Here is a 12708-nt window from a genome sequence, read left to right on the forward strand (position 1 = left end):
TGTGTGCTGGTCCTGTGTCTGCCCTGGCATGGTGAGTGCCACATGGATGTCAGCTGTGGCTCCTTGTCAGTGCTGTGAGGGACTGGGAAGAAGGAAGGGACTGGCATGGGCTTGCTACCTCCATGTACTGTGTCATTGAATTCACAGTGCAGACCTTTTTTTCTGTTGTAGTTCTCTACTGCAGCCACAGGGACTAGAGCTACAAATGGTCTGTTGTTTGGAATTTCGTGGGATTTCTCTTACTCCATTCTTCTGTGTTCTCGGCCTCCCAAAGTGCTGGGATTACATTTTTGAGCCCCTGCACCCGGCCTGCTGGTTTTCTTTAAAGAACCTTCATCAGCTTCAGTGGAACAAGTTCCAACTTCGTCACATGCGGAATTCTGTGCTGTTGAGCTTGTCTTCTGGCAGGTGGCCCTGAGACTCTCCCATGACTCTGTCTGCACCTCTTCCTTGATCGTGTATGCACAGCACATCAGGGTGAGGCGGGGGCCTTGGAGGTCACTTTGGTCCTGGAAGACTTCCTCTGCATCCTTGGCCCCATGGTGGGGCTTGAGAGAGCAGTTGCTGTTCCATGTTTCCTTCAAAGTGGGTGTGTTCCTAATTCATGATTATGTCTGTTTGTGCAACCAGAGACTTACTCTCCAGCTGTGGCTTGCCACTAATCAGTGACTCTTTGTCCTGGACTGCTGTGAGGGCAGGGTCTGGATGCCAGGTGGGCAGGGCAGAGCCTCCCACTGCAGCATCACCTCAGCAGCCTTCATCTCATGAGCCCTTGAACATCCAGGGGGCTGCAGCTGTGCCATGTGGGGGCAGCCCAGCAGAGGGTGTTGAAAGCTTCATTCCCCTCTGCCATCTGTGGATGCTCCAACCCATTTTCAGAAGTTTGCTGTTGTGGTAGAGGGAGCAGGAATTGGGGGAAGCTAGGATAGTGGGCATTAACCTGCTCCAGGAAGTAGGCAACATCAGCACAGGCTTTTCAGGGCTATGGCCATGCAGGAGGGCCAGTAGTGTGTTCAGGTCACCACTCCCTGGGGTGTTCTTGACTTGGGTCCCAGGGAGAACCCTGCATGGCAGTTAACACCAGAATGCAGTCCTGGATCTGCCCCATGAGTCTTTTCCCTCCCTAGTCTTAGTTTCCCACCTGCAAAATGAGAGAATTATGTTAGGTGTTGTTTGAGTTTTATATGAGCTTTTAATTCCAAATAAGTTTTTTGTGTGTTATTTTTAAAAAGCAAAACTGGCCAAGTACAGTGGCTCACAACCGTAATTCCAGCACTTTGGGAGGCTAAGGTGGGAGGATCACTTGAGCCTAGGAGTTTGAGACCAGCTTGGGCAACATAGACCTTGTCTCTACAAAAAATTTAAAAATTCACTGGCTTGGTGGCATGTGCTTGTGGTCCCAGCTACTTCAGAGACTGAAGAGGGGAGGATCACTTGAAACCAAGAGCTTGAGGCTGCAGTGAGCTATGATGGTGCCACTGCACTCCAGCCTGGTTGACAGGATGAGACCCTATCTGGAAAAGAAAAAAAAAAGCAAGGCAGGCACAGTGACTCACACCTGTATTCCCAGCACTTTGGGAGGCCAAGGCAGGTGGATTACTTGAGCCCAGGAGTTTGAGACCAGCCTGGGCAGCACAGATAGACCTTGTCTCTACAAAAATTAGCCGGTCATGGTAGTGTGTGCTTGGGGTTTCAGCTACTCAGGGGGCTGAGGTGGGAGGATCCCTTGAGTCTGGGAGATTGAAGCTGTGGTGAGCTGTGATCATGCCACTGCATTCCAGCCTGGGAAGTAGAGTGAGACCCTATCTCAAAAAAAGAAAAAAATATGTAGGCATAGCGAAGTAAATAGTCCCTGTGTTTGTATTGCACTGTGGGCGGCTGGTTACTGGGTGCCCTATACAGCAGGGGTTCCCAACCCTCAGGCCATAGACCAGTACTAGTCCATGCCCTGTGAGGATCCAGGCTGCACTACAGGAGGTGAGTGGCCGTTGAGCAAGTGAAGCTTCCTCTGTATTTATAGCCACTCCCCATTGCTTGCATTACCACCTGAGCTCCACCTCCTGTCAGATCGGCAGAGACATTAGATCCTCATAGAAGCACGAACCCTATTGTGAACTGCGTGTGCAAGAGATCTAGGTTGTACGCTCTCATGCGAATCTAATACCTGATGATCTGTCACTGTCTCCCATCACCCCCAGATGGGACTGTCTAGTTGAAGGAAAGCTCAGGGCTTCCACTGACTGTGCGTTGTGGTGAGTTGTAGAATTATTTCATTCTGTATTACGGTGTAATAATAATAAAAATAAAGTGCACAGTAAATGTGATGAACTTGAATCATCCTGAAACCGTCCCCTTGCCTCATCCGGTCTGTAGAAAAATTCTCTTCCATGAAAACTGGTCCCTAGTGCCAAAAAGGCTACGGACCATCGCTCTAGAACACATCCCATGACACCTAAGCACGGTGGTTTATTGAGAGTACAGAGGGAGGGGAGAAGCTGTGAGATCTCAGGTCACCAGTAGACACTGTACAGGAAAGACCTTGGGAAGGAAAAACGAAAGGCGAGAGGCCAGCTTCTCTCCCTGGCTTACTCTTGTCACTGGGGCTCAAGGGAATGAAGCTGATGAGCCGCCTCAGCCTCACAGAGGAGCAAGCTGTGAGAAGCCAGAATCATCCTGGCTGGGGAGCAGAGACAGGAGCTCAGGGCTCTGAAGCCCAGGGAAGGGCTGCTGTGCAGGGCAGGGTTTCAAGATTCCCAAAGAGGCTGCTTGAAGGAAGCACATGAAAGGATCCTTAATCTAAGAGCGTCTCTGTTGACGACATAGTGTCACCTACCAAGTCTCCGTCTTGCCAGCATGAGCTGCAGGCAAGTTGAATTGCATTAGGTCATTGAAACGCCCCACGTGCATAGAACCCCACCTACCTTTACCAAGGGCCTCATAAAAAGGTGCCCCAAGCACTTTCTGAGTAGGCATGGCTAGCTGCCCACAGCACACTCTAATGGCTGCAATGCTGTTTGCTGTCGGCCCAGGGAACACTGTCTCAGGGCCCTCCTCCACAGTCCTGTTAGTGTTTGTAGCAGTAACAGATATGCAGATGGAGAAACTGAGTGTTGGTAAATCCACTGGAGGGTGGCATCAGACCTGGAAGGGTGAGTATCAGTCCGTTTTCACACTGCTATGAAGAACTACCTGAAGTGGGGTGTGGTGGCCTTATGCCTGTAATCCCAGCACTTTGGGAGGCTGAGGTGGGCGGATCATCTGAGGTCAGGAGTTGGAGACCAGCCTGACCAACATGCAGAAACCCCATCTCTACTAAAAAAAAATACAAAATTAGCTGGGTGTGGTGTCACATGCCTGTAATCCCAGCTCCTTGGTAAGCTGAGGCAGGAGAATCACTAGAACCTGGGAGGCGGAGGTTGCGGTGAGTCGAGATTGTGCCATTATGCTCCAGCCTGTGCAACAAGAGCAAAACTCTGTCTAAAAAAAAAAAAAGAACACGTGATTCTGGATAATTTATAAAGAATAGAAGTTTAATTGACTCACAGTTCTGCATGGCTGGGGAGGCCTTAGGAAACTTATAATCATGAGAGAAGGAGAAGAGGAGGCAAGACACGTCTTACATGGTGGCAGGCGAGAGAGAGCATGAGGGGAAATGCCACACTTTTAAGCCATCGTATCTTGTAAGAACTCACTATCACATGAATAGCATGGGAGAAATCTGCCCCCATGATCCCATCACCTCCCACCAAGTCCCTCCCTGACATGTAGTGATTACAGTTTGACATGAGATTTGGGTGGGGACAGGACCAAACCATATTAATGTGACAGGTTAATGTCACAGGGCAGACATGTGAAAGGTCCTGTAATCACAGTGGTGGCAGCCATGCTGTCTGTCCTCAGGCAGCTCTGACCAGGCTGGTCCCCACCAGGCAGGGAAGCATAAGGGACTTGAGGTGGCTGGCCTGAGTGGTCAAGAAGTGACCATTGTGAAGCAAACATTCAGCTTGTCCCAGACAGCCCCAGGGAGCAGAATCTGGACCCCATGTAGATGTATGTGATCAGAAAGAGTCCCTTGTGAGGGAGGGAGAGTGGGCTGTAGTGTGGAGTTGAGTTCCCTATGATAGAGAATGTGGAAAAGAGTTGGAGAGGTGTTTGGACTAGGGACACATCTGTTCCTGGCTGGGGCTGGTGGCCTCTGTGCCTGGTACTCAGTTTCCCAGGGATTTGCAGAGTACCCTTCAGGGGAGGCACTTGTCTGCAAGCCTGAGTGCAAACTAGCCTGGCCTGTCAACAAAGGTGAGTTGGGTGTGTCAGTCGTTCCTGTCTTGGTGTTGAACAGGAGAGGCTGGCCTGTTGCAGAGAAGCTTTTAGTGTGGAAGCTTTGCTGAATGGAACTTTCACCTTGCTTTTTCCTGCATTTGGTGTTTTCCTTCTGTAGGATTGATGCTGTTCACTTGATTTATCCCTGGTGTATTCGTCCATTCTTACACTTCCTATAAAGTAATACCTGAGACTGGATAATTTATAAAGAAAAGCAGTTTAATTGGCTCACAGTTCTGTGGCTGTACAGGAAGCATGGCTGGGGAGGCCTCAGGAAACTTACAGTCATGGTGAAAGGTGAAGGGGAAACTGGCACATCTTACATGGCTGGAGTAGGAAGAAGTGGGGTGGGGAGTTGCTACACACTTATAAACAACCAGATCTCATGAGAACTCACTATCACAAGAACAGCACCAATGAGGAAATCTGCTCTCATGATCTGATCACCTCCCACCAGGCCCCGCCTCCAACATTGAGGATTACAGTTTGACATGAGATTTGGGTAGGGACTCAGATCTGAACCATACCACCTGGCTTTCCCATCATGCATCAGTATAAGCTTCTGAGGTTGTGAATAACTTATAGCCTTCAGGTGACTTCAGAAAAACAGTACAGTGAGTGATAACTTAGGAGAAGAGATGGAAGAGAAGGAAGATGAACCCTTACCAAGTGCTGTGCCATACCCAGTGTGGCTAGAGCCTCACTACTGCTGCCTGGTGTTACCACATCTGCAGATGACAGGAGGCTTCCGAGGGCCTCAGCCAGGCAGTCCTGTTAGGGTTTAGGCCAGCGGTGTCCTACGTAGCATAACATCCTGCTCCTAGGAGCCTGGGGTGCTGTCCTTTGTTACACATGTGATGGAAATAGCAGATAAAGTTCTAGTTTCAGAGATTCATTTCTCAGATTGAACTGTAACTAAACACAAAAATCCCTCTTAGGGAAATTCCTTTACTAAGACCGAAGAATCCTTTGGGAATAGTAATTTCTTGATGTATCTGTTTCTTGAAGTTAAACATTTATTTTGAAATATATATGGTATTATTGCTGTTCCAGGGAAAATGGTATATATGTAAAAATAACAATATATATGTTCTCTCTAGGGAGAAAAAATAATCTCACTTAAAAAGTAAAGCTGAAATTGAATTTCTTTAAAATTGCATGTTACGTCGTTTTTACAAAGAGAAAACCAGTCTCTTCACTAAAGCAATGAGAAGATGCATTCTTATTTTCACTCTCTTGTGAAGAAACCATGAGAAACAATGTTCCACTAATAACGATTTAGGGAAATTGAGCCACTTTAGTAACATCCAGAGAATAATAATCATTCCAGAATCATATGCATGGGTGGGAGGTTGGGGGGAGCTGAAAACAACAGAAATTTACGCTCATAGTTCTGGAGGCCACAGGTTCAGAATCAGTATGTCAGCAGGGCTGTGTTCCCCCGAAGGCTTTGGGGGCGGCTCCGGTGGCCCCTGGTGCTCCTTGGTTTTTGGCCACTCCACTCTCCAGTGGAGCCATTTTAATTTAAAACCTTTGAATGAACATTGGTTGTTTCTAATCAATACCACTTTAGAAATTTTATACTGATTCAAGGTTTTAAAATGTTGAATACATGTAAAATAATTGAATCTCTCTTCACAAATAAGTATGCGTGTATGTGGCAAGACAGCTGGTAGGTTTTTGTTTGTTTGAGATGGGGTCTTACTCTCACCTAGGCAGTGGCATCATGTCAGCTCACTGCAGCCTCCTCCTGCTGGGCTCAGGAGCCCTCCCACCTCAGCCTCCAGAGTAGTTGGGACCAAAGCACACAGCACCATGCCTGGCTAATTTTTTTTTTTTTTTTAACCATATTGCCCAGGCTAGATCTTTGAAATCAATTATTTTTATGTTTGCTTTCTAAAATTCATTCTTTCTTTGTTGTTTGACACATACATAAGCCTGTGGGTACCCAAATTTGTTACCCCCAAAAAATTTACCCGGAGGCTATGAGGAGAGAATCAAGGAAGAGGTTTTTATTGATGTTATTTATCAAACAACTCTTGAGCTCTACACTAGGATTTTATAGTAACTGCAGACATATACAATGAAAAGAGAGACTTGGCATCAATATTGAATCTTCCCATCCAAGAATATGGTATGTCACTCTTTTTCAACTTTTTTTTTTAAAATATATGTTATATTATGGTTTTATAGTTGTAAATCTTGCCCCATTTTATGCTTCCACAGTGTGTAGTTTGAGGGAGTGCTGTGACTGGCATCTTGAGTGGGGAATCCGTGTTCTAAAGCTTTCTTGCTGGGAACTGGGAAAATGGAGATGCCCTGTGACCAGTCATCTCACCAGATGCCAGCATGAACTCTTGTAGTTTTTGAGTTGAGTCTTGAATCTAGGAGTCTAGGAAATCACAACATTTTCTACAAATAATGATAGGTTTATCTCATCTTTTCCAGCATTTGTCCCCTTTTTTTGGCTTCCACTAGGACCTTCAGACCAGTGTGAATAAGAGCATTGATACTGGCACCCTTGTCCAGTCCTGGCTTCGAGGGGCTGCTGTGAGTGTCCATAAAGTTTGATGCTTGCCATACAGACTTTTGATACTTTCTAGCAAATTAAAGAAGTTCACTTTTATTTCTAGTTTATTTAGGCTGTCATTTAAAAAATAAAACAGGAAGATGTCAAATTTGATGGTATGATCTTTCTTATATCAGTTGCTGTATGAATTAAGAGTTTAGGTTGCCTAATTTTGAGACATTCTTGCATTCCTGGGATGAAACCTTAGTAGATCATGATATGTCATTCTTTATTCTATTATTAAATTTAATTAGCTGATATTTGATTTAGGACATGTGTGTGTGTGTGTGTGTGTGTGTGTGTGTGTTTGTGTATTAGGATATGTATATAAAATTATTTTTAGAGACAGGGTTTCACACTGCTGCCCGGGCTGGAGTGCAATGACAAGATAATAGTTCTCTGCAGTCTCAAACTCTTGGACTCAAGCTATCCTCCCACTTCAGCCTCCTGAGTAGCTGGGACCATGGTTTTGGCTTGGCGCAGTGGCTCACACCTGTAATCCCAGCACAGGTGGGATTTGGAGGCCAAAGCAGAAGGATTGCTTGAGCCCAGGAGTTTGAGACCAACCTGGGCAACATAGAGAGACCCCATCTCTACAAGAAGCAAATATTAGCCAGGTGTGTGGTGTGTGCCTGTGGTTCTAGCTACTTGGGAGGCTGAGGTGGGAGGATCACTTAGGCCCAGGAAGTTGAGGCTACATAGTAACTTGTGATCATACCACTGTAGTCCAGCCTAGGTGACCTTGTCTCAAAGATAATATTATTTACAAAAAAATGTTTTTGTAAGGGTGGGTGTCTCTTGCCTTATTACCCAGGCTATTCTCAAACTCCTGAGCATAAGTGATCTTCCCGCCTTGGCCTCCCAAAGTGCTGGGATTACAGGTGTGAGCCACTGCATCTAGCCAGGACTTTGATATCTATAACCTGAGGTATAATTGGGTTGTCTTGAGGTCTTATTTGTTTTTTATAAAAGTTATACTAGCTTCATAGAATGAACTGAGAAACTTTCTGTGTATTTTTCAATTTTCAGGAATACTGTAAATTTTCTATCCCATGAAGGATAGAACCTACTGTAAAACTTTGGGGCCTAATTCATTTTTAAAGGAAATAACAAGAACTATAGATCTTGTCTGTCTTTTCAATTTATATGACATTTATTAGTCTATTTCAGGTTTCCGTCTACATCGAGTCAGTTTTACAAATGAAATTTGGCTCAGGAAGTTATCCACATCATTTAGATAACGGGTGGTAAGCTCATACCTGCAAGGATAGGGAAAGTGATGGAAATGGATGACATGGAGTAGAGTGGCCCCAGGGTTCCTGTGGAGCTCATGGCCATCACCACCCTCACCTTAGAAAGTGCCCTCAGTTGGGAGAGGCCCTGGGGGAGTGTGGGGCATGGGTAGTGAAGGCCCCACCGGTGTGTGTGTGCATGTGTTCTCCTGTTCTCCATTAGGGGCAGTCCCCACTTGGCTCCAGCAGTCTTCACAGGACCACCAGAGCTACCGAGTTGTTAAGAGAAGCCAGAAATCTGGATTATTAGGTGAAATCTCAAAAATTTTTAAAAAGAGGCATTGTGCAGGTCTGACAAAATAGCCCATGAGCCCCTCGTTTGCAGCTCTTCTTTAGAATACTATAAAACATCAACTTATAAAGATACTTTCTCTCACAATTTTAAAACAATCTTCTGGCCGGGTGCAGTGGCTCACACTTGTAATCCCAGCACTTTGGGAGGCCGAGGCAGGTGGATCACTTGAGGCCAGGAGTTCGAGACCAGCCTAGCCAACATGGTGAGCCCGGTCTCTACTGAAAATACGAAAATGAGCCGGGTGTGGTGGCAGGTGCCTGTAATCCCAGCTACTCGGGAGGCGGAGGCATGAGAATCACTTGAATCAAGGAGGCAGAGGGTGAGAGGTTGCAGTGAGCCAAGATTATGCCACTGCACTCGAGCCTAGGTGATGGAGCAAGACTCCTTCTCAAAAAAAAAAAAAAAAAAAACAACCCAGTCTCCATATGTATATGTATCCTTTCTCAAGCCTGATGTTTTTTGTTACCTTCTCCCTGCTTGTTCAGCCTCGGCAGAAGTTTAGAGAACCAGTTTTTGGTTTTATTAATCACATTTGCTTCACTATTTTCTCAGTAAGTTCTCTTTTGCCTTTAATTCATTCCTTCTTCTTCAGTTTTGTTTTGCTTTGCTTCTTTAAGTCTCACGTGCCTGTTAATAGCTCTTCCTTTCCTGTAGGCTGAGATCTCTGTGTGGCGGGACCGAACTGCCGCCATCTCGCTTATGTCTAACACATTCAGGGCGCATAATGGGCATTCAGTAAACAGTGAATGTTCATCAATTGTATTGACAGGTTTAGCCAGAATATCTTAATTTCTCTTTTTAATGTCTGCTCATCTCTTTCATGTGAGAAAAGTACTTGTGATGATTTTGAGTAAAAATACCTGTTAACGTATTTGTAGTATTGCATCTTTATTGTTTGCAGGTGATGGTTCTCAGATATATCTTATTTTAAGAAAATCTCCTCTTGAAAATGTCTTGTGTAATTGTCGCAGGTATTCAGGTTTTTCTTTCTTTTTTTTTTTCATCCCCTTACTAGATGACAATGAAAACCAAACAGCGCATGTTAACAGAAGACTGGGAGCTTTTTAAACAAAGACGATTCATTGAAGAACAGGTAAGCTTGTCAGTAAGAGAGGCAATTAAAGGAAGTAGAAATTTGTCCTGACAGAGCGAACCATTTCTTTGCCCGTTGATGTGCTCTGTTAGAACAGCATTGGAGGACCACATCGGCACCTTCTGCCAGTGTTAAAAACTGCTCAAGACGGTGTTTTTATTTTCAAGATAAACTAATTTTGTTCACCTATTTCCTTATCTTTCAAATACTCCTCAAGAAAAACACATGTGTATTGAGTGGTCTCTATCCCACAGAAGCCCTGGATATTTTACAAACGATATTGCCCTGAGCCCCCACAGTCCCCTATGAGACAGGTGGTACCAGCTACAGTTTACATACGAGGGAGGGTGATGGGGTGGGGTTAAGGATTCGCCTGATATCCCAGTGCTAGGATGGGGGCCCAGCTTCCCCAGACAAAGCACTCAGACCTCCAGACAGCACCAGGTGCCATGCCTTCAGTGTGGCAGCTAGCAGATGTGGACTTTCCCTTCCTCGTCTTCCTGCTGGTGCCTCCTCCAGGCAGGCTTGTGCTCCATCTTTGCTGGTACTATTTGGTAGAGCTCGCTAGTGATGTCCTGTATCCGGTCTTGGGCCCTTGGCTTCACCTAGAAACTCGGCTTCCCCTGATCTGCCATCCACATGCCGCACCAACTCTTCCTGTTCTCTGACACTTCTCTCCATCTCCTTTACGAACTCCACTTTGTTGGCCTTTCTGTAAATACTGGTGGTTCCCTGGCCTTGACCCCATGCCTGTCTCCACATTTGCATGCCTGTGGTCTCCTCTGGGCACCACAGATATACAGGTGGCACCAGTGTTGGGCATGCTCCCCTCCCTTTCCCCATTCTCCATGTGTCCTGTCCTTTTGAGTGGGCCTTCCAGCTGCCACCTCTCCCATTGCCAAAGTGGGACCAGAGTTCCTTCTCCTTTGAAATGCAGGTGCTCACCTTGTCTATTGGAAGTTGAGGCACCATTTCCTCAATAACTTCCAGGCCCCACTCCTTACCCTCCAGGTGCCAGTCTCCATTCCTACAGCTCTGTTCCCAGTACCTTGCAAGTACCAAGCACGTGGCAGACAGGGTAAAGGCTGGACCTCTGCAGCAGCCCTGCCTTCCAGGTGTCTGCTGCAAGGGCACACAGCAGTATGTTTGCCGAAGACAAAAGCGTTTAGGGGCTCCTGGTAACTGAGCCCTGTGCAGTTCAGTCGCCACTTGCTGCCAACTCCAGGTCTGCTTCCCCTGTGTTCCTGGTCCTGTCCCACTGAGAAAGCAGTGCTCAGGAACATGACACATGTTAGCAGAATTACTGAAAAATAATGAGCTGTGTCTCGGGGGAGGATCTTACAAAATTAAAGCATTTAAAATGTCCTCTAGTTAACCAGTAAGAAAGCAGTTACTGGAGAGAACAACTTCACGGACACCATGAGGCACATGTTGTCGTCCCGTCTGAGCATGCCTGACTGCCCCAACTGCAACTACAGGAGAAGGTAAGCCTGGGTGCTTGTGTTAGTGTGTCCGGCCCACAAGACCTTCACTGGGCTCCGCAGAGGCCCAGAACCGGCCCTTAGAGAGCATGGTCTAGCCTTCTGCATTGGCTGGCTTGGTAACTGTCCTTAATTCCTGATCAGATGTGCTTGTGATGACTGCAGCCTCTCACACATCCTCACTTGTGGTATCATGGACCCCCCCGTCACTGATGACATCCACATTCACCAGCTCCCACTGCAAGTGGATCCTGCTCCTGACTACCTTGCTGAGAGGAGCCCGCCCAGCGTGTCGTCTGCAAGCTCAGGGTCGGGCTCCAGCTCTCCCATCACGATTCAGCAGCATCCCAGGCTCATCCTCACAGACAGTGGCTCGGCACCAACTTTGTAAGTGTGACTTTGTAGTAAAGTTTCAGAAATTTAAGTCTTCCAGTAATGAGAAACACGTAAAATAACGTCCACAGAAGAAAGAACCTCATTATTGTGCTTTTCATGGCAAAGAACCCTGAGGTTTTTAAAGCAGCTTTTAAAACATGAAATCAGTAAACCCAAACTTTTAACACTGATTACCTGAAAAAATATGGTAAATTAATAAAGGCCAGTAAAGAAAAAACATGTTGGTATGCAGAGAAGTGTCTCTAATTCCGGCCTCACATCTCCTCCTTCTCCTGAAGGGTGACCAGTCCGCTGTCTGTCCTGTCTCATTGTCGGCCCAGCACTCATTCTTGTTCATGTCTTGCTAAGAACTCAGGTGATTGCTTTAGCAAGCCGCTGAAAGTTTCTGTTTTCCACGTTCCCCCATGATTAGAAGTGCATTTGGTATTAGCAGGGTGGCTGTGCAGCTGTCACCAGTTCATGTTGTAGTTGGCTGGTCCCAGATTTCTGCAGAGTTGTGGCCCTGACATTTGGGCAGGCTTCACATGCTAATCTCTGAAAGGGTTGCACGTGAATGTAAGTAGTTGCTAAAGTCAGCTTAGGTTTAGTCTATTTGTATCGTAGAGCGCGCAGGCACCATGTTTTCTGTGGAGGTGCCCAGTGGGAGAGATTGTTGCTCCTGACCTTGGCTGTGCAGTGTTTCTCGGATTTCTCTGACCAACTGACTTGTGTTCATTCCCTCCATCTGGATTTCTCATGGTGACTGATGTTTTCCTTCAGTCTTTCCATTTTCAGTTTGGGCTTGTTCGCAGACAAAGTAATCCTGGAAGGACTGGTGTAAACTCGCCGACTCTCTTCATACCAAGATTGCAGGCTGTTGTTTATTGCCTTAGAGACACTGTGTTCTCTCTAGGGCACAAGAAAGAATGTTAGACGTTTTTGCAGCTGGTGTTCTCCAACTTCTTACTGAAACATAGAAATTAAACATAAAGAGTCTAATGAAAATTTAATCATCCCTGTTCATTTGTCACAGCTGCTGATGCCAGTTATGGGCTCTTGTGCCACATTTGGTAGTGGAAGAAATTGGCCACGAGAGCCTTTCTCCTTGGACGGGACTGCCTACATCACTGCTTATGGGGAGCCCAGGTTCTTGGGGCATCTGGACCTTCAGCAACTTGTGGTCAATGTCTTCTAAATGTAAACTATGATTTGAAAATCTCCAGTGTTATTTTTTCATTAGTATTGTCTCTTTTTTGGTGCCTTTTTTAAGTTGGTTAGAAAGA

At 46.1% G+C, this 12708-nt stretch overlaps 1 protein-coding gene across 4 annotated transcripts in view; it reads left to right on the forward strand.

The window, feature by feature from the left end:
* FAM193A (family with sequence similarity 193 member A) overlaps positions 1 to 12708 on the forward strand; it is a 194366-nt gene that overhangs the window by 109383 nt on the left and 72275 nt on the right. For 3 of the 4 annotated variants that reach the window (XM_064365352.1, XM_012466903.3, XM_064365358.1), the window contains 3 exons: positions 9492 to 9569; positions 10941 to 11053; positions 11195 to 11437. In XM_064365352.1, coding sequence (XP_064221422.1) covers positions 9492 to 9569; positions 10941 to 11053; positions 11195 to 11437 — 434 coding nt within the window. The remainder of the gene's footprint in view (positions 1 to 9491; positions 9570 to 10940; positions 11054 to 11194; positions 11438 to 12708) is intronic. The other variant, XM_012466902.2, reaches the window with a different exon arrangement.

The sequence above is a fragment of the Aotus nancymaae genome, unplaced genomic scaffold (assembly GCF_030222135.1).
Source record: "Aotus nancymaae isolate 86718 unplaced genomic scaffold, 86718_ANA_hifiasm-v0.15.2.pri h1tg000006l, whole genome shotgun sequence".
NCBI classification, from domain to species: domain Eukaryota; kingdom Metazoa; phylum Chordata; class Mammalia; order Primates; family Aotidae; genus Aotus; species Aotus nancymaae.